The sequence below is a fragment of the Staurois parvus genome, unplaced genomic scaffold (assembly GCF_062004578.1).
Source record: "Staurois parvus isolate SC_StPar_1 unplaced genomic scaffold, SC_StPar_1.0 ptg000697l, whole genome shotgun sequence".
NCBI classification, from domain to species: Eukaryota; Metazoa; Chordata; class Amphibia; order Anura; family Ranidae; genus Staurois; species Staurois parvus.
Window position 1 is genome coordinate 1,977,910 of NW_028318493.1, and position 26,514 is coordinate 2,004,423.

The following is a 26,514-nucleotide window of genomic DNA, read 5'->3' on the forward strand; positions in this document are numbered from 1 at the left end:
TTCATTTCTCACCCACAAGCATACTAATTTCTTCATTAAACTCTTTATTCCCTCCAGGCGTCCATTTCCTCCAGGAGATCGCGTCACATTCAATGGGAGAGACTGTCTGTGTCAGAGCTGCGCTGCACAACCCATGGCCTCGGGACCTAAAGAGATCACCACATCCAACAGTGAGTGTTCACAAAAAATTCTGCAAAGTTTCCCTCGGCTATCAATCAAACTTCTGTGTGTTTACATTTTTTTTAACACTTTTTAAAAAATCTTTTTTAGTAATTAGGATTTTTTACACGGATTTGTGCCCTCTGACAAAACTAATTTGAGGTAGAGAGTTTAAAGAGAGCGAGTCTTTTTAAAATTTTTTCCTGCTGGTAGTTGCCTGCTGGTAACACACGCTGTTTCCCAGCTACTAAGTGTGCATAACAGTAATGAATAAGACAGGCCTGTATTTCCGAGGAATGTAGCTAGTTATTAGATGTTGTTATGCAAACTGATTATTGCAATCCTCAGCTGTCCCCGATCATAAATGGTTCCGTTTAGACATGTTATCTCCTAGCACCTGAGTGTGCATAACAGTAATGATCTACAGAAGCCTGTAGATCAGAGGAATGTATACTGTTATTTATGCTATTGCATAAACTGATTATTGCCGTTCTCAGCTAAGCCCGATTATGAGTAGCCCTGTGTAGACAATATGCTGTACTCTTCACACTAAACTCATGGATAGACATGAGCATTGCAACTGAAATCATGCATCGTGAATGTGTACAATTCTTTAGTAATTACAATTATCAGGCCATGAAGAGTTCTCTCTGCTTCGCTGCCTCCATTATCCCTCTATAAATCCTTTCTGGGTGATTTTACTAATATTTTCCAACAACAGGTGACCTTTGTGCCAAACTCCCAACATGCCCGCACAGGTCTGTCATACAATAACCAGTGAGGTCATTGCGACATTCTAATCACTCAGCCAAATTCCTGGGCCCTGATTTGTTCCCAAATATGAGCTAAACACTGATCCCCAATGTGGGACGTTTGAGTAACAGAGACACCTGTCCTCCATTTTTTTTTTTTTTTTTCGGAAGAGAACTTGGCAATTCCACTGAAAGAAACAATAAACAGCTCAAATCTTATTTATGTCCATTCAAACTTACTCACACATTATTATCATACATTTATATAGCTCTGACTTATGCTGCAGTGTTGTACAGCGGCTGCACCAGAGGAGCTTACACTCTATTAATCCCTCTACAGTCACCAACTGTTATTAATATACTGTACATTTATATAGCTCAGTGCAGTTGAGAGAACACCGAACCAGTCACATTAATGTCTGCATCAGAGGAGCTTACACTCTAATGTCCCTACCATAGTCACACACAGTTATTATTATACATCTATGTAGCTCTGACATATTTCTCAGTGCATTACATAGAACACTGAGCAAGTTACATATATGTCTGCACCACAAGAACTTGCACTCTAATGCCCCTACCACAGTCGCACACTATTATTATTATACATTTATATAGCTCTGACAGTACTGTACAGAAAATACTGAGCCAGTCCCATCAGTCTCAGCACCAGAAGGGCTTACACTTTAATATCCTGCTATATCACAGACTATTATTAATATATGTTTATATAGCTCTGACATATTCTGCAGTGCTGTACGGAGTATACTGAGCCAGTCCCATCAGTCTCCGCACCAGAAGAGCTTACACTTTAATATCCTTCTACAGTGAAGGAAATAAGTATTTGATCCCCTGCTGATTTTGAATGTTTGCCCACTCACAAAGAAATGATCAGTCTAAAAATCGAATGTTCGGTGTATTGTAACACTGAGACAGAATAGCAACAAAGAATTCAAAAGAAATGCATGTCTAACAAATGATGCACTGATTTTCATGTTCAAGAGGGAAATAAGTATTTGATCCCGTTCACAAAACATGACTTAGTACTTGGTGGCAAATCCCTTGTTGGCAATCACAGAGGTCAGAAGTTTCCTGTAGTTGTAATTTGTTAGACATGCATTTCTTTTGATTTTTTTGTTGCTATCCTGTCTCTGTGTTACAGTACACCTACCATTCGATTTTTAGACTGATCATCTCTGTGTGAGTGGGCAAACATTCAAAATCAGCAGGGGATCAAATACTTATTTCCTTCATTGTATATCACAGACTATTATTAATATACATTTATATAGCTCTGACATATTCTGCAGTGCTGTATGGAGAATACTGAGCCAGTCCCATCAGTCTCAGCACCAGAAGAGCTTACACTTTGATATCCTGCTATATCACAGACTATTATTAATATACATTTATATAGCTCTGACATATTCCGTAGTGCGCTACGGAGAATACTGAGCTAGTCCCATCAGTCTCAGCACCAGAAGAGCTTGCACTTTAATATCCTGCTATATCACAGATTATTATTAATATACATTTATATAGCTCTGACATATTCTACAGTGCTGTATGGAGAACACTGAGCCAGTCCCATCAGTCTCAGCACCAGAAGAGCTTACACTTTAATATCCTGCTATATGACATCACAGATTATTATTAATATACATTTATATACCTCTGGCATATTCTGCAGTGCTGTATGGAGCATACTGAGCCAGTCCCATCAGTTTCAGCACCAAAAGAGCTTGCACTTTAATATCCTGCTATATCACATCACAGATTATTATTAATATACATTTATATACCTCTGACATATTCCGCAGTGTTGTATGGAGAACACTGAGCCAGTCCCATCAGTCTCAGCACCAGAAGAGCTTGCACTTTAATATCCTGCTATATCACATCACAGATTATTATTAATATACATTTATATACCTATGACATATTCTGCAGTGTTGTATGGAGAACACTGAGCCAGTCCCATCAGTCTCAGCACCAGAAGAGCTTACACTTTAATATCCTGCTATATCACAGACTTTTATTAATATACATTTATATAGCTCTGACATATTCTGCAGTGCTGTATGGAGCATACTGAGCCAGTCCCATCAGTTTCAGCACCAGAAGAGCTTACACTTTAACATCAACAAGTACACTTTTATATGACAAATCATACCCTTTAGGAAACCATTCAATGCAATTCACTTTGCGGTGCAGCACTGATTTTGAAAAAAGGTTCCTTCACTATTTTTGGTGATTTCATGTGCAATTTGCATAGACATCCGTGCACGAAGTTGCACAGATGTCAGGCAAGCCACACATGAAATCACACTGACCAGCGGCTTGGAAAATGTGCTACTTCAAGTGAAGTATCGCGATTTCAAAGCTGCATTCAGTGTGAACCTGGGTGAATAATATGTAACAGATCATTGTAGCTGAGTATTGTGCAGTTTTGTGACATGCATTGTCTTCGTATCAGTCTATGTGGTTATATGGAGTGTATATGAGATTATAGTGAATCAGCTGTGTCTGATAATTGTACTAGTCACAGAGATGGAATGGCGCATCCATTATATGCAAATTAATTAGAATTTTCTGGAAGGCTCAGCGGACCATATGAGAAATCAGCATGGCCATCTGCTAGCGGGCAGCTTCCATACTGGACATCGCCGATCATCCAGGCTTGTTTAGCATCTTGTGACAGAGCAACAACTTGTGAGATGTATTTCTTGTGACAGTCCAAGGAGCTGACATTCCACTGACATTCTGCTGTGATGCCACAAGGGTGTCAGATGCAACTTGTAACATCTCATTTCTGTCGCTGCTTTCTATCTGCATGGCACGGTGTCATCCTGGACAGATTTAAAGGGTACCTTTCAGGATGACAATATGAGAGCTGCCATTGCTGGGATGTTTTATAAGGGAAAGTGCTGAGACGCTTGTTGTACCCTGGCTTCACTACCTGAGGTCACTAACCTGGAACAAGCAAGCGTGCAGTGAAGTCTGAGAAGTCTAACCATCTTAAATAGTTGGTGCAGGTCAGTGAGCTCTCATGACCAGGCTGACAGTCATGTTTAGAGGCGGTATTAAAGCCAAAACCAAAAATGTTATATATTGCAGTTTATCAATCCCTCGATGTGGTGGCTGCATTCGTTTTTTAGCTTTTTTTTACCTCTGTTTTCACCTGGTGATATGGCCAGTAACACATCTTCTGTATTAGAGCACCCCATTCTGGATGAAGGAGCACAGCAGACTGCAACATTGTTAATCTGTGGGAAGGGGTTTCTAGGATGTACTAGCAGATTTAGATACACCAACAAACTGAAGCCAAATTTCAGCTCACACTGCAGTTACAGCAACAGTTTTTTTTTCTTTTGGGATAAAGGTTTTACATAAGTAAATAAAAGCTGATCATTGTAATCACCCCTGTCACTGGTAAATGGTTTGTCTCAACACTCTTATCTGATATATATGCATGACAGCTTGTTCTGTTGAAAAATAATAGTCTTACTGGCTGGATCACCAGATGAAAATTGAAGAAAGAAAGCCTAAAAATGAAAGGTAATGCAGCCATCACATCTAATTGGTAAGCTGCAATATAGTAAATGCTTGCTTTTTGGTTTAATACCACTTTAGTCAATGACAACTTCCAAATTGTAGAATGCGCATATATATATATATATATACACACACGCACACACAGTGAAGGAAATAAGTATTTGATCCCCTGATGATTTTGAAAGTTTTCCCACTCACAAAGAAATGATCAGTCTAAAAATCGAATGTTCGGTGTATTGTAACACAGAGAGACAAAATAGCAACAAAAAATTCAAAAGAAATGCATGTCTAACAAATGATGATTGATTTGCATGTTCATGAGGGAAATAAGTATTTGATCCCCTTCACAAAACATGACTTAGTACTTGGTGGCAAATCCCTTGTTGGCAATCACAGAGGTCAGACGTTTCCTGTAGTTGGCTACCAGGTTTGCACACATCTCAGGAGGTATTTAGCCCACTCCTCTTGGCAGATCCTCTCCAAGTCATTAAGGTTTGGCGGCTGATGTTTGGCAACTCGAACTTTCAGCTCCTCCACAGATTTTTAATCAGATTAAGGTCTGGAGACTGGCTAGGCCACTCCAGGACCTTAATGTGCTTCTTCTTGAGCCACTACTTTGTTGCCTTGGCTGTGTGTTTTGGGTCATTGTCATGCTGGAACACCCATCCACGACCCATTTTCAATTCCCTGGCTGAGGGAAGAAGGTTCTCACCCAAGATTTGATGGTACATTTCCCCGTCCATCATTTCCTTTGATATGGTGCAGTGATCAGTGATAATAAAAAGCACTGACACCATACTAATGACACTGGGCAGGAAGGGGTTAACATGTGGGGTGATCAAAGGGTTAACTGTGTGCTGTTTCACAGTAAGCTGTGTCTGTGCTTGCAACTGTAAGCACACTGCTTTGTATGGCTCTTCTATACCGAGCCATACAAAGCAGTGTGCTGGAGCTGACAGGGGAGAAAACTGTATTGTTAACATACAGTTTTCCCCCCCGTTGGTAATACTCAGCGATCCCCAGGTGCCAGCGAGTACCCACCGGCCGGGACCCGGTGATTGGCAGCAGAGGCCGTGAACAGCGGCGCGGGTAGGGCACGTGCGCGGCATGCCCGTGCCCCCTACCCGGACATGCTAAATCTCACACACACACACACACACACACACACACACACACACACACACACACATATGTATGTGTCTGTGTGTGATTTTGTGGCCCTGTAGCAGTATTTCTGCTATAGGACGGCAGGAAAGCAGTTAAAGAAGAAATAAATATTTCTATATAATTGTGCTAAAAAAAACAAACAGTTCAAAAATTAAATAAAACATCTAAAGTGTCAAAAAAATCCCCTTGTTAGCTGGAAATATGGTGGGAGTGTTGAGTGATCCCAATGCTAACAACCCTTTGTTTATCAACAAACCCACGTGATCACTATGTCAGTCCTGTTTATAAACAAAGCTATAGAGTTAGGGAGGGTTGGCTTTGTTTACAAAGCTGTTGAACACTGTGTCAGTGATAGATGAAACGCATTTACCTTTTTCCAATCAAATTTCACCTAAATAGTTCACAGGGAATTGGGACAAAACTTCATCAGCAAACTCATTGCAGAATTTCAAATCTGTTTCAGTGAAATCACTCCACTCATTCCTAGTTGGCAGAAATCTGATACTGAGTATTTTGTATTGATATGGGTCTGTGCTTTTTGGACTCAGAAAAAGGACGTTTGAAGAGGAAATAGGGACAGAGATTTATTTCTAAAAGAGGTGAAACAAAAGTAATCAGCTGGACCTGAGCCGTGCACTTTACTGATAATTCAAACAATGTATACCAGATTTGTTTAAACAAAAACAACCTTAAATAGCCACAATGTGACACAATGTAACTGAAGTAAATTCTATATACAATCCTAGTAATAAACTAGGGAGTAACAGGAAAAGGTAAAGTCTGCAGTGTTTCAGTGTTTCCAGTCAGTCATCAATAAAAGCTCACATACAGTGTCTTGAAAAGTATTCATACCCCTTGACATTTTCCACATTCTGTCATGTTACAACCAAAAATGTAAATGTATTTTATAGGGATTTCATGCGACAAACTAACACAAAGCGGCACATAATTGTGAAGTGGAAGGAAAATGATAAATGGTTTTCAATATTTTTTACAAATCTGTGAAAAGTGTGGCATGCATTTGTATTCAGCCCCCCCGGAGTCAATACTTTGTAGGACCACCTTTCGCTTTTTTTGGGGGGGATGTCTCTACCAGCTTTGCACATCTAGAGAGGGACATTTCTGCCCATTCTTCTTTGCAAAGTAGCTCAAGCTCTGTCAAATTGGATGGAGAACGTCTGAGAACAGCAATTTTCAAGTCTGGCCACAGATTCTCCATTGGATTTAGGTCTGGACTGTGACTGGGCCATTCTAACAAATTAATATACTTTGATCTAAACCATTCCATTGTAGCTCTGGCTGGATGTTTCAGGTCGTTGTCCTGCTGGAAGGTGAACCTCCGCCCCAGTCTCAAGTCTTTTGCAGATTCTAACAGGTTTTCTTCTAAGATTGCCCTGAATTTGGCTCCATCCATCTTCCCATCAACTCTGAACAGCTTCCCTATCCCTGCTGAAGGAAAGCATCTCCGCATCATGATGCTGCCACCACCATGTTTCACGGTGGGGATGGTGTGTTCAGGGTGATGTGCATTGTTAGTTTTCCACCACACTTAGCGTTTTGCTTTTAGGCCAAAACGTTCAATTTTGGTCTCATCTGACCAGCGCACCTTCTTCCACATGTTTGCTGTGTCCTCCAAGTAGCTTCTTGCAAACTGGGACTTCTTATGGCTTTCTTTCAACAATGTTTTTTTTGCCACTCTTACATAAAGGTCAGATTTGTGGAGTGCACGACTGATAGTTGTCCTGTATACAGATTCTCCCACCTGAGCTGTGGATCTCTGCAGCTCCTCCAGAGTTACTATGGGCCTCTTGGCTGCTTCTCTGATTAATGGTCTCCTTACCTGGCCTGTCAGTTCAGGTGGACGGTCATGTCTTGGTAGGTTTGCAGTTGTGCAATACACTTTCCATTTTCGGATGATGGATTGAACAGTGCTCTATGAGATGTACAAAGTTTGAGATATTTATTTATAACCTAACCCTGCTTTAAAATTCTCCAAAACTTTATCCCTGACCTTTCTGGTGTGTTCTTTCGCCTTCATGATGCTGTTTTTTCACTAATGTTCACTAACCAATCTCTGAAGGCTTCACAGAACAGCTGTATTTATACTGAGATCACATGACACACAGGTGCAGGATCATGTGTTTGGACTAAAGCAGAATAAAAATAGGTAAGTACACACATCCTTTTTTTACAGGTTAGACAATATACAGTAGGTATTAGAAGAGAACATTTTTTAAGAATAGTAAGACTTATGATTTCTTCCACTTTAGGTGTATTTAAGATCATTTGGAGATTTTATTAATGAGTGGGAATTGCCAATCGCAAAAGACCCGCTCATTTTAAATTTCTAGAAGTCTATCCCATTGTCAGGCCGATGAAAGGAAAGGTCCCTGAACATGCATCGCTAACAACAGTAGTACCTGATGTGTACAGTAGTGGGCAGAAATTAGTGACGGACACTATGTGGGAAGGGGTACCCAAGCTCCAACCCAGCTTAATTCTGATGCTGATGGCCATGAGCAGCAGGATTCAGAGTTCATATCAGCTTGTTGTGAGATTAAAGATAAAAGAAAGGTTCTGTGCTATGCTGGCATGCTCTGCTTTCTCTCATTTCAAAGAGGACTGTCTTTCCAAATGAGGGACAATTTGGGTTTATGAATTGGACACGTCCACCAGAAGGGTCTGTAAGACCCCCATCTCCATCTTTTGAGAATCGTAGAAACCGTTTTTTGGATAAAACAAACATATTCGGAGAAGGGCCCCTAAAGACTGACTTGCTATGTAAGTTTAGTAGTCTAGTAGGCAGAGGAAGAGAGTGGTGCCCTAGAGGAAACTCTATAAATATATAGGATTGTATACATTTCAGAACCTCATGTGGTCCCCAGCCAACATGCCAATCCCTGGTGATCTCTGACCATGGTGGATTTATGTTTTTGAACCATGCTACTATGTGATAGACCAGCCTTTCTCAACATTTTCAAAATAGAGGAACCCTTAAAATAACTTTTTGGTCTCAGAGAACGACCCCTGCTAAAAGTAACTATACATTAGTGTGATGGTCAGTAGGAAGAATGCTCCTTACACTTGTGATCATTGGGAAGAATGACCCCCTTACAGATGGCTAAGAAGATCAATGGTGTCAGTGGGAATGTATCTAAGAGACAGAAATTGCTCATTGCTCAAGGAACCCCTAGCAACCTCTGGAGGAATCCTAGGGTTCCCTGGAACCCTGTTTGAGAAACCTTGTGATAAACAGTAAGGTTAACCAGTGTTCCACTGGATATTGGTAGAATTTCTGAGAGATGCAGCTAGACTCCTGACACTGAGCGAAGAACGTCCTTGTCCTTCGGCCTCCTCCGGCTCTGCAGGATGCCCCGTCTGCGCTTAGACAGGCGGAAAAATTGCTGGTCCAGTGTCAGCTTCAAGCCGCCCTTCAAGCCTGGAGAAAGTTCAGTAATTAGCAGCCAGTGACGGTGGGGGTCGGGAGGTCTGGCCTTTACCTTCCCTCGTTAATCCGCCGGCATGTTGAGAAATAGAAAGTGAATTCAAGTGAAAAAAAAACGACGGACGCCGGTCCCTCCATTACCCGACCGGCTGGGTAATTAGAGGCGGGTAGTTACTGCTGTCATCAGCATCACAATCGAGCTGCGACTCGCAGAAATACGACTTTTTTCACAAAGTGGTCCAGAGCAGCTGAATCATTAATAATTATGTATCCACACAGCAATTCTTACTTTAAAAGCCCCAGCAAGTTATCAAATGGTGCTGTGATGCTGAATCTGGACAATGTGCATTATGAAGATATAATAATCCCAATTACCTGACGGAGGTCGTTTTCATAATGCTGAGATCGCTGAAAATTCTGCACCTGAAGAATTAACCCCGTCATTACATGCTGGCTTGGTGACCAGAGGAATACATAGAGGGCGGGTTCACATATAATGTATAATGAGTGTAGAGAAATCAAAACAAGCATCTAGATCAGCCTTTCTCAACCTTTTCAACACAGAGGAACCCTTGAAATAACTTTCTGGTCTCAGGCAATCCCTGCTAAAAATGACTATACCTACTCATTATATATTAGTGTGATGGTCAGTGGGAAGAGGACATGCTGCTAGAGACTGTCAGACTGGGGACATAGTGCCAAAGGCTGTCAGAGATTTGGGACATGCTGCAAGGGACTAATAGAAACTGGGGATGTATGGTCAAAAATTGTCAAATACTTGAGTCATGCCTCAGGGGACTGTCATAAACTGGGGACATGCCGAAGGGAATTGGCAGACTGGAAACATACTGCCCGAGACTGTCAGAGACTGGGGACATGCTGCAGGGCACTTTTAGAGACTGGGGATATGCTGAAGGGAACAGTTAGAGACTGGGAACACGCTAAAGGGGACGATTAAAGACTGGGGACATGCTGAAAGGGAAGCTTAGAGACTGGGGACATGCTGAAGGGGACGGTTAGAGACTTGTGACATTCTGCAGGAGGCTGTCAGAGATTTCAGAGAATAAAGATATGTTACAGGGGACTGTCAGAGACCAGGGACATGCTGCTGTATACTGTCAGAGACTTGGATTTTCTGCAGCAGACTGTTAGAGACAGTAACATGTTGCAAGGGATAGTCAGAGATTGGGGATATGCTACCATAGACTGTCAAAGACAGGGGACATGCTGAAGGGGACTGTCAGAGACTGGGGACATGCCACTGGAGACTGTCAGACTAGAAAAAAAATGAATGGCAGAGATTTTCCTATTCACATTTTTATTGTAAAGGGAATAGGAGATACAGCCAACATTTCAGGACCACGCCAGGTCACTTTCGGGAACACTTTGACCCCAAAGATCCCATCCATCAGTAATTTTCCAAGTTGGTGCTCCGTACACACATTATGACAGGTCCCCTTTGAAGAAAGGTTCATTGTGATCAACTTGCTTGAGGACAGAAAGACTTCTTTCCAGGAAGGTAATTGGTGATTGAAAATGGAAGCATAAGCACTCACCGGCCATTTTATGAGGTACACCTTGCTAGTACCAATTTGGACCCCCTTTGGCCTTCAGAACTGCCTTAATTCTTCATGGAATACATTCAACAAGGTGTTGGAAACGTTTCTCAAAGATTTTGGTCCATATTGACATGATATCATTATGCAGTTGCTGCAGATTTGTCGGCTGCACATCCATGACGTGAATCTCCCGTTCCACCACATCCCAAAGGTGCTCTATTGGATTGAGATCTGGTGACAGTGGAGGCCATTGGAGTACAGTGATCTCATTGTCATGTTCAAGAAACCAGTCTGAGATGATTTGATCTTTGTGACATGGTGCTTTATCCTGCTGGAAGGAGCCATCAGAAGATGGGGACACTGGAGTCATAAAGGGATGGACATGGTGAGCAACAATACTCAGGTAGGCCATGGCATTTAAACAATGCTCAGTTGGTACTAAGGGGCCCAAAGTGTGCCAAAAAAATATCCCCCACACCATCGAGGGTGTATTTGCCGCAAAGCTAACAAGGCGTTTGCCTAGGGCGGCACTTTTCAGGAGGGAAGTTACACTTAGGACAGAAGTTGTTATGTAGGCTTATGTTTGATCCCAATTTGATCTGATCTGCGAAGGTGAGATGCTGCTGGAGGAGGGGTAGAGAGGGTGTCTGGTCTCCTACTCTCATTCCTGGGTGGATCACCAGCAAATGCTGCGATGTGGGGGGAAATTTTCCTTCTCCTGGGTCTTCCATCTGATTTGCTTGCCAGTTTAGCCCAGCCCAATCCAGTACAGTCCAGCCCACTTACATACCAACCCCGCCCCTCTCTTATCTGGCCACACCCCCAGGATCACTGCGTGACCTATGGCAGCCTGTCCAACCCTCTGCAAGCTCTGCCTCCTGGCCGTTGATTGGCCGCCAGATCTGTATGGCAGGGCAAACACACAGGCAGAGAGGCAGTGTGCTTCCAGGGAGCAGCCAGAGCCAGTGGACAGGAGGAGAACAGCTGGACAAGGAAGACGTGTGGCCGGGATCCGGGGGAGCAGAGCAGAGGGTGCTGCTGCAGGCATGCTGGCTGTGGATGGGAAAGGGAGGGAGCCTGGCCTGGAGGAGGGGTCATCAATGTAAACATGGCCTTATTGTATGTTGGTGGTCTGGTCAGTGCAAACATATGTCCATTTACATTGGTGGCCACTCATTCCAAATATAGCTCAGGCTCAGTCATGTATTTGTGGTCAGTGAAAAATGTGTGCTACACACAAATTTCATCTCTGTTGGAGCTGGGAGGATTGGAATAGTGTCCCATCATTGTTGTCAGTGTGGGAGGAACAGTGCCCCATCATTGTTGTCAGTGTGGGAGGAACAGTGCCCTATCATTGGTGTCAGTGTGGGAGGAACAATGCCCTATCATTGTTGTCAGTGTGGGAGGAACAGTGCCCTATCATTGGTGTCAGTGTGTGAGGAACAGTGCCCTATCATTGGTGTCAGTATAGGAGGAATAGTGCCCTATCATTGTCAGTGTGGGAGGAATAGTGCCCCATCATTGTCAGTGTGGGAGGAATAGTGTCCCATCATTGTTGTCAGTGTGGGAGGAGTAGTGTCCCATCATTGGTGTCAGTGTGGGAGGAACAGTGCCCTATCATTGTTGTCAGTGTGGGAGGAGTAGTGTCCCATCATTGTTGTCAGTGTGGGAGGAACAATGCCCTATCGTTGTCAGTGTGGGAGGAACAGTGCCCTATCATTGTTGTCAGTGTGGGAGGAACAGTGCCCTATCATTGGTGTCAGTGTGGGAGGAACAATGCCCTATCATTGGTGTCAGTGTGTGAGGAACAGTGCCCTATCATTGGTGTCAGTATAGGAGGAATAGTGCCCTATCATTGTCAGTGTGGGAGGAATAGTGCCCCATCATTGTCAGTGTGGGAGGAATAGTGTCCCATCATTGTTGTCAGTGTGGGAGGAGTAGTGTCCCATCATTGGTGTCAGTGTGGGAGGAACAGTGCCCTATCATTGTTGTCAGTGTGGGAGGAGTAGTGTCCCATCATTGTTGTCAGTGTGGGAGGAACAATGCCCTATCGTTGTCAGTGTGGGAGGAACAGTGCCCTATCATTGTTGTCAGTGTGGGAGGAACAGTGCCCTATCATTGGTGTCAGTGTGGGAGGAACAGTGCCCTATTATTGTTGTCAGTATAGGAGGAATAGTGCCCCATCATTGTCAGTGTGGGAGGAATAGTGCCCCATCATTGTTGTCAGTGTGGGAGGAGTAGTGTCCCATCATTGGTGTCAGTTTGGGAGGAACAGTGCCCCATCATTGTTGTCAGTGTGGGAGGAGTAGTGTCCCATCATTGTTGTCAGTGTGGGAGGAACAGTGCCCTATCATTGTTGTCAGTGTGGGAGGAATAGTGTCCCATCATTGTTGTCAGTGTGGGAGGAATAGTGCCCCATCATTGGTGTCAGTGTGGGAGGAATAGTGTCCCATCATTGGGGTCAGTTTGGGAGGAATAGTGTCCCATCATTGGTGTCAGTGTGGGATGAATAGTGCCCCATCATTGTTGTCAGTGTGGGAGGAATAGTGTCCCATCATTGGTGTCAGTGTGGGAGGAATAGTGTTCCATCTTTGTTGTCAGTGTGGGAGGAATAGTGCCCCATCATTGTTGTCAGTGTGGGAGGAATAGTGCCCCATCATTGGTGTCTGTGTGGGATGAACAGTGTCCCATCATTGGTGTCTGTGTGGGAGGAATGGTGCTCCATCATTGGTGTCATGGTGTCAGTGGGAGGAATGGTATCCCATCATTGGTGTCAGTGGGAGGAATGGTATCCCATCATTGGTGTCAGTGTGGGAGGAATAGTGTCCCATCAGTGGTGTCAGTGTGGGAGGAAGAGTACTCCATCATTGTTGTCAGTGTGGGAGGAATAGTGTCCCATCAGTGGTGTCAGTGGGAGGAATAGTGCTCCATCATTGTTGTCAATGTCCCAACAAAATGTATGCACTCGTTATTCACTTTCAATGTACAGAGAAGAGGCAGAGCTCTAATAGAAAGAGGTGGAGCCTAAAGAGGAATGGGTGGAGTTTACTGATGAAGGGGTGGATCTTTAATGGGAAGTGGTGGGACAAATTTAGCACAAAACCAAAATACACCACTGCACACCATTACACCACCACCAGCCTGAACCATTAATACAAGGCAGGATGGATCCATGCTTTCATGTTGTTTACACCAAATTCTGACCCTACCATCTGAATGTTGCAGCTGAAATCGAGACTCATCAGACCAGGCAACATTTTTCCAATCTTCTATTGTCCAATTTTGGTGAGCCTGTGTGAATTGTAGCCTCAGTTTCCTGTTCTTTGCTGTCATAAGTGGCACCCGGTGTGGTCTTCTGCTGCTGTAGCCCATCTGCTTCAAGTTACTGTTGCCTTTCTATCATCTCGAACCAGTCTGCCCATTCTCCTCTGACCTCTAACATCAACAAGGCATTTTCATCCACACAACTGCCACTAGCTGGATATTTTCTCTTTTTTGGACTATTCTCTGTAAATGGAGATGGTTGTGCAAGAAAATCCCAGTAGATCAGCAGATTTTGAAATACTCGGACCAGCCCGTCCGTCACCAACAACCATGCCACGTTTAACGGCACTTCAATCCCCTTTCTTCCCCATTCTGATGCTCGATTTGAACTTCAGCAAGTCATCTTCACCACATCTAGATGCCTAAATGCATTGAGTTGCTGCCATGTGATTGGCTGTTTAGCAATTTGTGTTTCCAAGCAATTGAACAGATGTACCTAATAAAGAGGCCGGTGAGCGTATTTGACTGGTGCATACACTAGCAATGCAATCATTGACAGGGTGGATAGTTTCTGACATAATGATGGTGCTAATATAAATACATAGTTAAGCAGAACATTTATTAATCTGTACATCTGATGTTATTAGGGCAGTCACAGAGAGGATCAGTCGTGAGCCTCTGGGTGTTATTGGACGTCCGACCTCTTCACGCCGCGTCCTGCAGGAAGAAGCTTAGCCATGGCGGTCAGGCGCTGGCGGCGGGGATGGGAGGGAGTGAGGGGGCAGTCACTGTGAACAGTCTCATTTCATTATATGAGGGACATACTGGAGGTGACAGAGGGGATTTGTCACAGTGCATGTTTGTCCGATTGCTTGCTGGGTCTGTCTTGTTCATTACAGCCTTTACATGAGTCCATAGGGAGCTAATGGCAGGTGCGGCCACTGCTATGGGGTTGTGGAAAGGCAGAATAAGCCCCAGACTAGGGTAACATCATTTCAGGGGGCTGCATGATAGGTTATGGTGAGATGGGGCAAAAAAAACCCCCCAAAAAATGGATGCCAACTACTAAAATACTGCATAGCAGCGAAGATACTGAGATGGCATTGTTTTCTTTACAAGTAACAAAGGGTTCAATTTAATAGAAAACTCCATTTACACCCCAAAAATGTGTATGTGTATATATATATATATATATATATACACTGTATATAAATATATTGTATATACTCATTATATATTTGCTAGATTAACAATTTTGTAATTTAATGGTGGTAAAAATGACCCTCCAGGGCCCTTCCACACTGGTGCGCTTAAAATTGCTGTATTGATTTTTTTAAAAAAACGCATATCACTTTTTTAACACGCTTTTATTGCATTTTTGAGACGCTTTTTGATTTCCTGAGTCCAGGCATGCACCCGTGAAACATGGACATGTGACTCAAAAAACCAAACTTTTCAAAACTCTGCGCACTCACAGCACAGCGATGTGAACAGTTACAATACAAAGGATTTAAAGGGGAATTGTTTTCATGCAATGTTAAAGTTGAACAATCAAACAGTCAGAAAAACACATAAAATACACGTACCAAAGGATTTGTATTCCTGTTCATCCAGTCCTGAGATTTATACAGCTTGGTCAGATAGTATATCCAAGTAGATGACACCATTTACAGTTCAGGAATATATTGAGGTCCTTTTTTTTTCACTTCCAGCTTGCTGACTGGACAATTAATAATCTCCAATAAAGGTGATTGTCCCCGTTCTCAACTGATCGATGTGAAGCTTCAACACCCGACACTAGGATTTCCATTATACTGAATGGTGCATGTTCACACCTGAGCATAGTGTTACTTGAACCTCATTGCTGAAAAAAGTACATGAGCTTCTTCTGGGGCAGAATGGCACATTTTGGCTTTAGGCTCCATTCACACCTATGTAGGTGAAGCTTCACACGCCCGTTTTTGAGCATTGCATTTAGAGTAGCCGGTACATCTCAGTGGGCTGCCCTACACGTAGAAAAACATAAAAGAAGTGCATGAACCTCTTTAAAAATCATTCCACACCAAAACTTATATTTTTTTATTATGTGTTTTGTTGTGTGTGAACGATCTTGGGTTAGCAAGGTGCAGGGGTGTGCCCTTCAAAATTTATGGTACCACTGTGCACTTACAAAAGGGCTCTGCTTTTCTTTTGCGCTACAGAAAAGCGCATGATTTTGCGTTTATTCCTGCAATGCCTTATCATGAACCTAGCCTTAATGGTAGTTCCCAAAAAATGTGTGCAATGCAAGTTTTTTTTAAAGCAAGTTCTTGCTTAGTGGGTAGCTTTCCACTAAAAAATAATAACAAAGGTCATGCCTGTTACACATGCAAAAATGCCCATACAGACACTCAAAAAGATGCCTGAAAAATAAGTAAAGACACTCCGCACAAATTTCATTGAGGGCATATATCTTAAAAATTATTTTTAAGAATTCTTATTATATTTTATTATTATTATTAATAACGTATTGCATTTTAATATTATTTAAATTATATTAATTATATTATTATTAAGATTTTAAACATTTAAAATTTGTCAACAATTTTCTACCTTTTTTTTAACCTTTCCTTCAAAAAGCCATGGATTATGTCCTGATTAATAATCACAAATAATAGAATGTCATTTATATTATTATTAATAATAATAATAATAATAATAATAATAATAATAATAATAATTATAGTAATGTTTAAGATTTGTGCCCCCAATGACATTTGTGCGGAATGTTTATTTTTCAGGCATCTTTTTGAATGTCTGTATGGGCATTTATGCATGTGTATCAGGAATGACCTTTTTTATACATTTTTTTAATATGTCATTATTATTATATTATTATTAATAATAATATTTTTTAAAATACACAAATAATTGGCTGATTCGATCGAAAAAATATGGTGACATAATTGCAAATTAAAAAAATGACCGAACCCACTTTTATTTTACCTCTGTCCAACCACAACAATATATTTAAGGTCTTACTTATGATTGGTTCACCTTTGACCCTAAAATCCTCATATGCTGCTATCCACCTTCTGCACCAGTTGCTGGGACATGTGATGCAATGACAAACAAGGACAATCTTGGTGAATATGGTCAAGTCTGGGACTGCACCTGGACCATCAGTCCTGCCTATTTTGTGAATAGATCCTACAAGCTCTCAGCTCATTCTGTTGGAAATGTTATTGAGTGAAGGTTCCCCCTCCCTGCCCTCTGTGATGAGGGAACAATGAGAGTCTCATTTATAATGTAACACCCTGTATGAGACGGGGCGCGGTGCCAGGGTCTGGGTACGCCAGACGCCCTCCTGGGAAAAAGTTCTCTCTGTGGTTTGAGGAGATAACAGGGTGAGGCTGACAGGCCTTCCAAAGCCGCACTTCATCTTCTGCGGTCATGGAGCCGCCAATGCTCCAGTCCTGGCCATAGGGGCTCCACCTTAAATGGATAGTCATTGTGTTCTTTTATACAGACAACAGAATCTTATCAGAGTATTACCACATAGAATTATTTCTAATAATAAAGAATCCTGACAACAGTAAAGAAAATGACACATTTATTGGGGCTGGCAGGGGTGGGCAGCCAGCAATTCCAGGTTTCTTCAGCAACCATTGTGACCCCAATTACTTTTTTGACTTCAGCAAACCCTTTGTCTCCAGTGACCCTTGAGTCACCAGTGGCCTATAGTTCTGTGTTCCCAGTGACCCCTGCACTCCTGTGTTCTCAGTGACCCCTGCATTCCTGTAACTCATGCCCCCGTGTAACCCCTGCACTACTTTGTTTCCAGTGAACCCTTTCACTGTTGTGTTTTTCAATGACAACTGTACTCCAGGGATCCAGTGACCCCTGCACTGCTGTGTTCCCAGTGACCACTGCACTCATGTGATTCCAGTGACCCCTGCACTCCTGTGTCTCCTGTGACCCCTGCACCCCTGTGTCTCCAGTGACCCCTGCATTCCTGTGTGTCCAGTGACCCCTGCATTCCTGTGTGTCCAGTGACCCCTGCATTCCTGTGTGTCCAGTGACCCCTGCACTCCTGTGTGTCCAGTGACCCCTGCACTCCTGTGTGTCCAGTGACCCCTGCACTCCTTTGTCTCCAGTGACCCCTGCACTCCTGTGTCTCCAGTGACCCCTGCACTCCTGTGTCTCCAGTGACCCCGGCACTCCTTTGTCTCCAGTGACCCCTGCACTCCTTTGTCTCCAGTGACTCCTGTGTTCCCAGTGACTCCTGTATCTCCATCTCCTGTATACCCAGTATCTTCTGTGACTTCCAGAAACCTCACAGGATCCTGTGTCACCCAATGGGCCCAGTTAATCCTGCATTGTACAGTGACCCCAGAGAATCCTGTGTCACCCTGTGAGCCACTGTTACACCTGTTTTGCGCACAGCCTCAGTTATGCTCCTGTATCTCCTGGACTTTCTCTCTCTTAGTGGATAAGACTGACATACTGTATATGTTGTATTCGATCTTCAATATCAATCAATACATCATTCAAAACACCATTTCTTTGTGTAGCCAATCAATACCAATGATTGGCTGTCTGACATTTAGTGCAGATTCTAGGTACAGCAGATAATTACAGATGTTTCTTAATCAGCCAATTAATGTACCTCCATTGACAGTGATCAGTGCTTTCTGTTTTTGGTCAGGCAGTGTGTTTTACACAATTCCTATGTGATTCGATCAGTTTGGATTCCCCAAGCAGGCCACCTAATGATCGTACTGTTTCCTGTGTAACCGCCATTAGGGTGCCCTGTCCTGTCCAATCACCAGATGAAAATAAAGTGCATCTAAATCCAAAATATAAATGTAATATGTTGCTGCGTACCAGCGCACAGACGTAGATGTTTGTACATTAGGCTTTTTTCCTTTATTGTCATCTGATGATCCTGCTGGTAGAACACTCCCCGTCCTAGAGTGACAATGCATCACTGTACTGTATCTATGGAGGAGCAGTGTTGTCACCCTAGGACAGAACTGCAGAGCACCCCTTCTGTTCTCTTCTTCATAACACAGAGAAAGTGTTCTGTAGTCCAGAGAGACCTGGGAACAATGTGAAAAAAGTCAGCATAGGCAGAGAGTACAGAAAGTTGTCACCTCGCAAGATTTCTGGCAGGATCAACAGGTTTTTTTCTTGCACTTCTGGAACAGAGTTAACAGTCACTTCCAAAAGGATGTAAATAAAAGTCTGCTGTTAGAATATACATAGCTTGGGTTTGTACCAGGGGTGGACTGACTACTCATGGTGCCCCTAGGCAATAGGGGATCATGGGGCCCCTGTGTCCTCGCCCACACTCAAACCACACCCAAAAAGCCTATCAAAGGTACCAGGGGCATCTCATGGGGCCCCCTACTGACCCTGGGCCCCTGGGCAGTGCCCGAGTGCCCAAATGGTCAGTCCGCCCCTGGTTTTTACTTGTTAAAGTAATTCCTATTGACAAGCAGTTTAAAGCTGAAGTTTAATCTGCTTATATTTTGCCCCCCCCCCTCCCATAACATGCTAAGTGCATTTTGAAATAAAACCTGTTTTCATTACATACCCTATTTTAGACCCTGCAATGATATCACTGGACCTCTGTGATTTTCTATGCAATGCAAACAGATTAAGGCTGGTGGGAGGGGCTGGCAGGATGCTGAACTTGGCCTCCTGAAAACATCACAGCAGCCTACCTTGGTACTCCTCCAGAGAGCACTCAGCCCTGATTCAAGCAGTGGACTGAATCTTGGGAGGAGTTATCCAAATATCAAAATGCCTTGATGGATGTTTTCAGTCTGGAGGAGTGGGTGTTCCTAGGCAGGCTATATCCTCCTGGTAATGCTTGCATGTGATGCTGAGCCTCCATGATTGAAAGAAATTAAATCCAATGAATGGAAAGGTATGGGCCAGGGATAGTCAGGATGGGGAGGAAAGCACTAGATGACGCCAGATGTCCTCCGGTCAGGAAATGAGCTGGGCTCTATCTGATTTGCTGCAGATTCTAGTGCACATTGTGAGAAGCTCACAGTGTGCAGTGAAATCAGGCATTGTCAGTACAGGAGAGGAACCTGCACAACTGTGCAAGACTGAAGTTCAGATTTAAATGAGCAAAAGTGTTAATCTGAAATGATTTTCCTAATCAGGTCACACAGGTTGGGCGCAGTGTGGTCAGTCATCTGGTATATTTTGGTAAGTTTCATTAAACTCACTCGCTGCCCCGTGAACCCTTTGCCCCACAGATAAGTAACCAGAGGAATCATACATCTCTGTATTGGAGTCATGTGTCTGTGCTGACCCAGCCGTCTCACCAGTCATGTGACTCTCATGTTACTCTGCCATGTCACATTCCATGCGGAGATTTAACCTGAAGCTGCCAATGTCGGTAGGAATCCAGTTACGGTTCTACGAGCAATTTTCGGAATAATCAGAGTCTAGATTCCTTTAGTGAATCCTGAACTTTATTTCTGGTGCCGTGCAATTAAAAGTCTATTGTTGTTTTCCTGCAGCATCGGGGTCCTGGTCTCAGTTCTTACATAGACTGTAAGCTTGCCTTAGGGTGCATTCACATCATTATATCATTGGGTTGAACTACCCTTCCACCCACAGTGAATAGGCGGCGGAAGTGACACCAATGTGAGTTAAAGTGCCTGTATGTCATCCTGCATCGGCAGCTTCTGTGTGGCTCACAGAGCACGCACCCAGGAGCCCTGTGATTGGTGTGTCACCCAGACACAGCAGATCACATTACTGCTGTGTTTGGGTGATCACATGGTTGTACCATGTGATTGCTGTGTCCAATCACAGCAATCACATAGTAAACAATGCAAACTGAAAGTAAACATCGGTTCTCTAACTGATGCTGCAGCCTGTGAGTGTACAGCAACCTGTCAGTGCATGTATGTTCACAGACTACAGTGCCAGCTACCCCAGTGTCCCTGATCAATGCCTCCAATGTAGTACAAATAAGAAGTGCAGCCAGCCCCTGTCACCTGACCCAGTGTCACCAGTGCTCACAATGACACCGCCATACACCATACTATTGTCCTGACCACCGCCATACCCCATACCAGCATTCTGATCACCACCATACCCCATACTAATATCCTGATCACCACCATACACCATACCAGCGTCCTGATCACCACCATACCCCATACCAGAGTCTTGATCACCGCCATATCCCATACCAGTGTCCTGATCACCACCATACCCCATACCAGAGTCTTGATCACCGCCATATCCCATACTAATATTCTGATCACCACCATACCCCATACCAGCGTCCTGATCACCGCCATACACCGTGCTAACATCCTGATCACTGCCATACCCCATACCAGAGTCCTTATCACTGCCATACACCATACTAACATCCTGATCTCCACCATACCCCATACCAGCGTCCTGATCACCCCCATACCAGAGTCCTGATCACCACCATACACCATACTAACATCCTGATCACCACCATATGCCATACCAACCTACTGATCATCGCCATACCCCATGCACCCTGATCAGCGCCATACCCCATACCAGCACCCTAAACATCGCCATACACATACCTGCACCCTAATCATCACCATATGCCATAACAATGTCCTGATCACCACCATACCCCATACCAGCATCCTGATCACCACCATACCCCATACCAGCACCCTGATCACCACCATACCCCATACCAGCACCCTGATCACCACCATACCAGCACCCTGATCACCGCCATACCCCATACCAGCACCCTGATCACCACCATACCAGCACCCTGATCACCACCATACCCCATACCAGCACCCTGATCACCGCTCTACACCATAACAGTGCCCTGATTACCGCCATACCCCATACCAGCACCCTGATCCCTGTGCTCCAATTCAGAGAGTTTGCTTAGGTTGAGATGATGTCATTATCTGCTGCAGGCAGAATGCAGCATTTTCTCAGTCTCCTCTCCCCCCAGTGATCAGCCTGCAACAATGTAACTGTTTAGAAATTCACAAGGTGAGAGAGTGCGGCAGGGTCTGATCTCTGTCAGACATTTGTGAACACAGGCAAGAACTGTGCAGGCACCAGGATTTGCATGATTGTGTTATTTCTAAACCAGCATCTCTCAGTCCAGGAAATAGATGGTGACCCTGGATGATCCATGAACAAAGATGGTGCCGTCCTTCTGCAGAGAAAAGCAGATGGAGGCATTGACAGTGGGGGTGCTGTGTTCTTTGTGAGAGATAACACATTCCTGGGAGTCTAACGCTCACATAACTAAGCTATCTTCTGGAGGTGAGCACTCCTCATTTCTCTCCACCAATAACAGCAGCTTGGTCACTGACCCATGGAGAATATTTTGCAGGGGCCCCTGGCCTTCAGTGACACCCCAACTGTTGCCCATATTTGTCTTTTATGGCAGGATCAGTTAATAATCCTCTAAGGTTTATGTGCATCTCTTATAGGAGTTGGTTCACTGGAAGGAGATTAGAGTGTCAGCTTTGCTGGTCAATTTTCAAGTGCCTCTTGGAGTGAAAGCAAAATGTTCTCTCATGTGGAGCTTTAGATATATTAAGGGGAGGTCAGCAGGGGCAGCTGCCTAAGGTGCAGCTCAGGGAGGGGGCACGGCACCTTAAGGAACTTAGAAAATGCCTTTGGGGTTAGTGCTTGCTGCTGACAGCTGACTCCAGATAGGGTCACCGGTGACACCTCGCCTACAGGGGAATTGCCAGAGTTCAGCTTTCATTATCCCTCGTGGAAGTGGCACTGCCATGGGTCCAACCGAGGAGAGGAGACGCCATGGGATGATGTCAGGTGAACATTAGTGATTTTATCTCCTTACTACACAAATTAAATAAATTATGTCTTCGGTTGATTTTTGCACGTGGTTTTTACTTGTTTCATTTTTGTATATTATTTATTTATTTCTTATTTCTTTACAGTTATTTATTTTGTTATTATTTGTATTATTAGTTAATATGATGATTATTATTACTATTATTTCTTTTCTCATTATATATATTTATATTGAACACTTCACCATTTTATATTATTATATTACCCATATTGAGGGGTTTCTATAATCCCTGCACTGAGTTCCCGGGTCTGTACACCTGCTGTGCCCATTATAAGGGGTTTCCACCATCCCTGTGCTGAGTTCCCAAGTCTGTATACTTGATCTACCCAGTATACGGGGTTCCCACAATCCCTGTACTGAATTCCCAAGTCTATACACCTGTGCCTATTATGAGGGGTTCCCACCATACCTGTACTGAATTCCCAGATCTGCGCACCTGCTGTGCTCAATATGACAGGTTCCCACCATCCCTGTACTGAATTCCCTAGTCTGTATACCTGCTGTGCCCAATATGAGGGGGTTCCACCATGCTTGCACCAAGTTCCTTGCTCTGCACAAGTTTTGTGCCCATTATGAGGGGCTCTCACCATCCCTGTGCTGAATTCCCAGATCTGCACACCTGCTGTGCCTTTAATGAGAGATTTCCATCATCCTTGCATGAAGTCCCAGGTCTGTACACCTGCTGTGCTCATTATGAGGGGTTACCATCATCCCTGAACGTAGTTCCCGGGTCTGTACACCTGCTGTGCCCGTTATGAGGGGTTCCCACCATCCCTGTGCTGAGTTCATGGGTCTGTACTCCTGCTGTGCCCATTAGGGGGGGTTCCTGGGTCTGTACTCCTGCTGTGCCCATTATGAGGGGTTCCCTTCATCCCTGCACTGAGTTCCCGGGTCTGTACACCTGCTGTGCCCATTATGAGGGGTTCCCATCATCCCTGAACGTAGTTCCCAGGTCTCTACTCCTGCTGTGCCCATTATGAGGGCTCCCACCATCCATGTGCTGAGTTCCCGGGTCTGTACTCCTGCTGTGCCCATTATGGGGGTTCCCACCATCCCTGCTGAAGCTGTATTCATTTTTATTAGGGAGAATTTAAAAGGAAGAACAGGAACACACAATGGTGTGCAGGAACAGAGGCGGAATCTATTGTCTGGACATCTTGCAGCTGGAGTTCCCAAGAGATATAAATAAGCCGGCGGGTGATTCATCCCACCAGTCCCCACCTATAACCGAAATATCACTCTGACATAATTGCGTGCTGCTTTCTGCATCATTGTTCATTTTATTTTGATTCTTCTCTTCCTCAGATTATTCCATTTTGTAGATTTGTGTTATTATCAGCTGCCCAGAGTACACCGCGACTTATCACAGCGTTCCGTAACTAACTGGACAAGAGCACCTCTTCACCCTGGGCTGCTTGTTATGTGCACGCTACTTACATTAGTAACAAGCTTGTCAGACTGTATTCCTGTAATTGACATGTGAGATTACACGGCACCCCCTCCCTGCCCATCCACTCACATCTCACGCATCACCTCTGATTACTGGAGACAGGTACTCCCTGTACAAGCACTGCCTGTAGTGTGCGTCCACCACCTAGTGGACAGACCTGACATTCACACAGGGCTGCAGATGGTGCATGTACTAAAGCAGGGGTGCCCAACCTGCAACCCAAGGGCCGTATGAAGCCCAAGTTGGCTATGAATGCGGCCCAACATGAACCTGTAAACTTAAAAATGTTGATTTTTAATTATTTTTTTTAATAAAATAGCATTTACACTTCGCAAAAAATGCAGCCTAAGAAAAATGTCTCGGTGTCTCTTTACTGGACGTTACAGGTCTGTGTCAAATATCGCACTAGTTTTATGTTGTATTCTTTTACTTTTATAATAAATATTAAAAATACAATTATGTTTTATTACTCAGATAGGTACATTATCTATGTCAGTAATCGTTAACTTGTGATCTGCCTGACTTTTTCTGCTCATCAGCTATCCATATTGTTAGGGTATATTATGTGTGGGCCAAGACAATTCCTCTTCTTCCAATGTGGCCCATGAAAGTCAGACGTTTAGACACCCCTACATTGAAGGAAAAACTTTTATTATGAACACATAAAAGCTTCCATTGCTGACCTCCTTGTGAAAATAGCAGTTGTCTGACTGTCTTTGGCATTACTGCTTCAAGTTACTACATTGAACAAGTTTGCAACAAGTTAAATTATTACTACTGGGCTACATACAGGTGAAACTCAAAAAATTAGAATATCGTGCAAAAGTTCATTTATTTCAGTAATGCAACTTAAAAGGTGAAACTAATATATGAGATAGACTCATTACATGCAAAGCAAGATAGTTCAAGCCGTGATTTGTCATCATTGTGATGATTATGGCTTACAGCTCATGAAAACCCCAAATCCACAATCTCAGAAAATTAGAATATTCAAGGATTCTTTCTTGAGGTGTTAGGAAAGTAAAAGCTCCCATGCCAATAGATTTGGGGTTCAAAAGTCTAAGATTGTGATTTGAGATCCAAGGTAATGAGTTGAGGTCCAAGGTGATGACCTCGAGGTCCAGGGTGATGACTCGAGGTCCAGGGTGATGACTCGAGATCCAAGGTGATGCATTTTGAAGGCTGTAAAGTGTCTCCTTCATCAGGGCTAAAAGCAAATATACACTATATGGCCAAAGGTTTGTGGACACTTGACCATGACACTTATGTGTGCTCGTTGGACCTCACATTCCAGAATCCTAGCCATAGCCCCTCCCCCGCTTGCGACTATACCATCCTCCACTCTTTTGGAAAGACCTTTCACAGGATTTTGGAGTATCTCTGGGAATTTTGGCCATTTTTTAGGTCAGGTACTGATGTTGGATGAGAGGATCTAGCTCATAATGGGAGTTACAATTCTCCCCAAAGGTGATCAGTAGGGTTGAGGTCAGGACTCTATGAATGCCACTCCAGTTCCTCCACACCAAATTGGTCAGACCACGTCTTTATGGAGCTGGCTTTGCGCATAGGGGCACAAACATGTTGGAACATAAAAGGTCCTTCACCAAAATGTTTTCACAAGGTTGGTTCCAAATTCTTACCTGCATCCTTTTGCCACCAGTGTCTTTTGCGCTTGCTTAATCACAGCGTTCTCCAGAGTCCTTGTGCCTTCTCTGTGCTTTCCTCCAGCACTCAGTGTGTGGCACTGTGCCTCCTTAGCGGTCAGTGTTTGCAAATAACTCTACCCCCTTGTATGTACCTGTGTCTTCTAGTGTCTCTAGTGTGCCCTGTGACTATTAGTGCACCCAGAGCATCCTGTGTCATCTGGTGACTCCTAGTGATCCCCTGTGCACCCCCTTTTCTCTAAGTATTCCCTAGTTAGAGTCTTCTAGTGACTCCTAGTGCATCCCCTATTGCTTTGTGACTCCAGTGCACCTCAAGGCAATCTGTGTTATCTAGTGACTCCTAGTGCACCCCGTTCTCCTCTGTGACTCCAGTGCACCTCAAGGCAACCTGTGTTATCTAGTGACTCCTAGTGATCACCTGTGCACCCCCTTTTCTGTAAGTATTCCCTAGTTTGTCCTGAGTCTTCTAGTGACTCCAAGTGCACCCCCTATTCTCCTTTGTGACTCCAGTGTACCTCAAGGCAACCTGTGTTATCTAGTGACTCCTAGTGCACCCCGTTCTCCTCTGTGACTCCAGTGCACCTCAAGGCAACCTGTGTTATCTAGTGACTCCTAGGGCACCCCCTTCTCCAGGTATGCCTT

At 43.8% G+C, this 26,514-nt stretch overlaps 1 protein-coding gene across 12 annotated transcripts in view; it reads left to right on the plus strand.

The window, feature by feature from the left end:
* ABLIM1 (actin binding LIM protein 1) overlaps positions 1-26,514 on the plus strand; it is a 419,225-nt gene that overhangs the window by 205,506 nt on the left and 187,205 nt on the right. For all 12 annotated transcript variants that reach the window (XM_089653044.1, XM_089653039.1, XM_089653047.1 and 9 more), the window contains exon 4: positions 58-170. In XM_089653044.1, the coding sequence (XP_089509170.1) occupies positions 58-170 (113 nt within the window). The remainder of the gene's footprint in view (positions 1-57; positions 171-26,514) is intronic.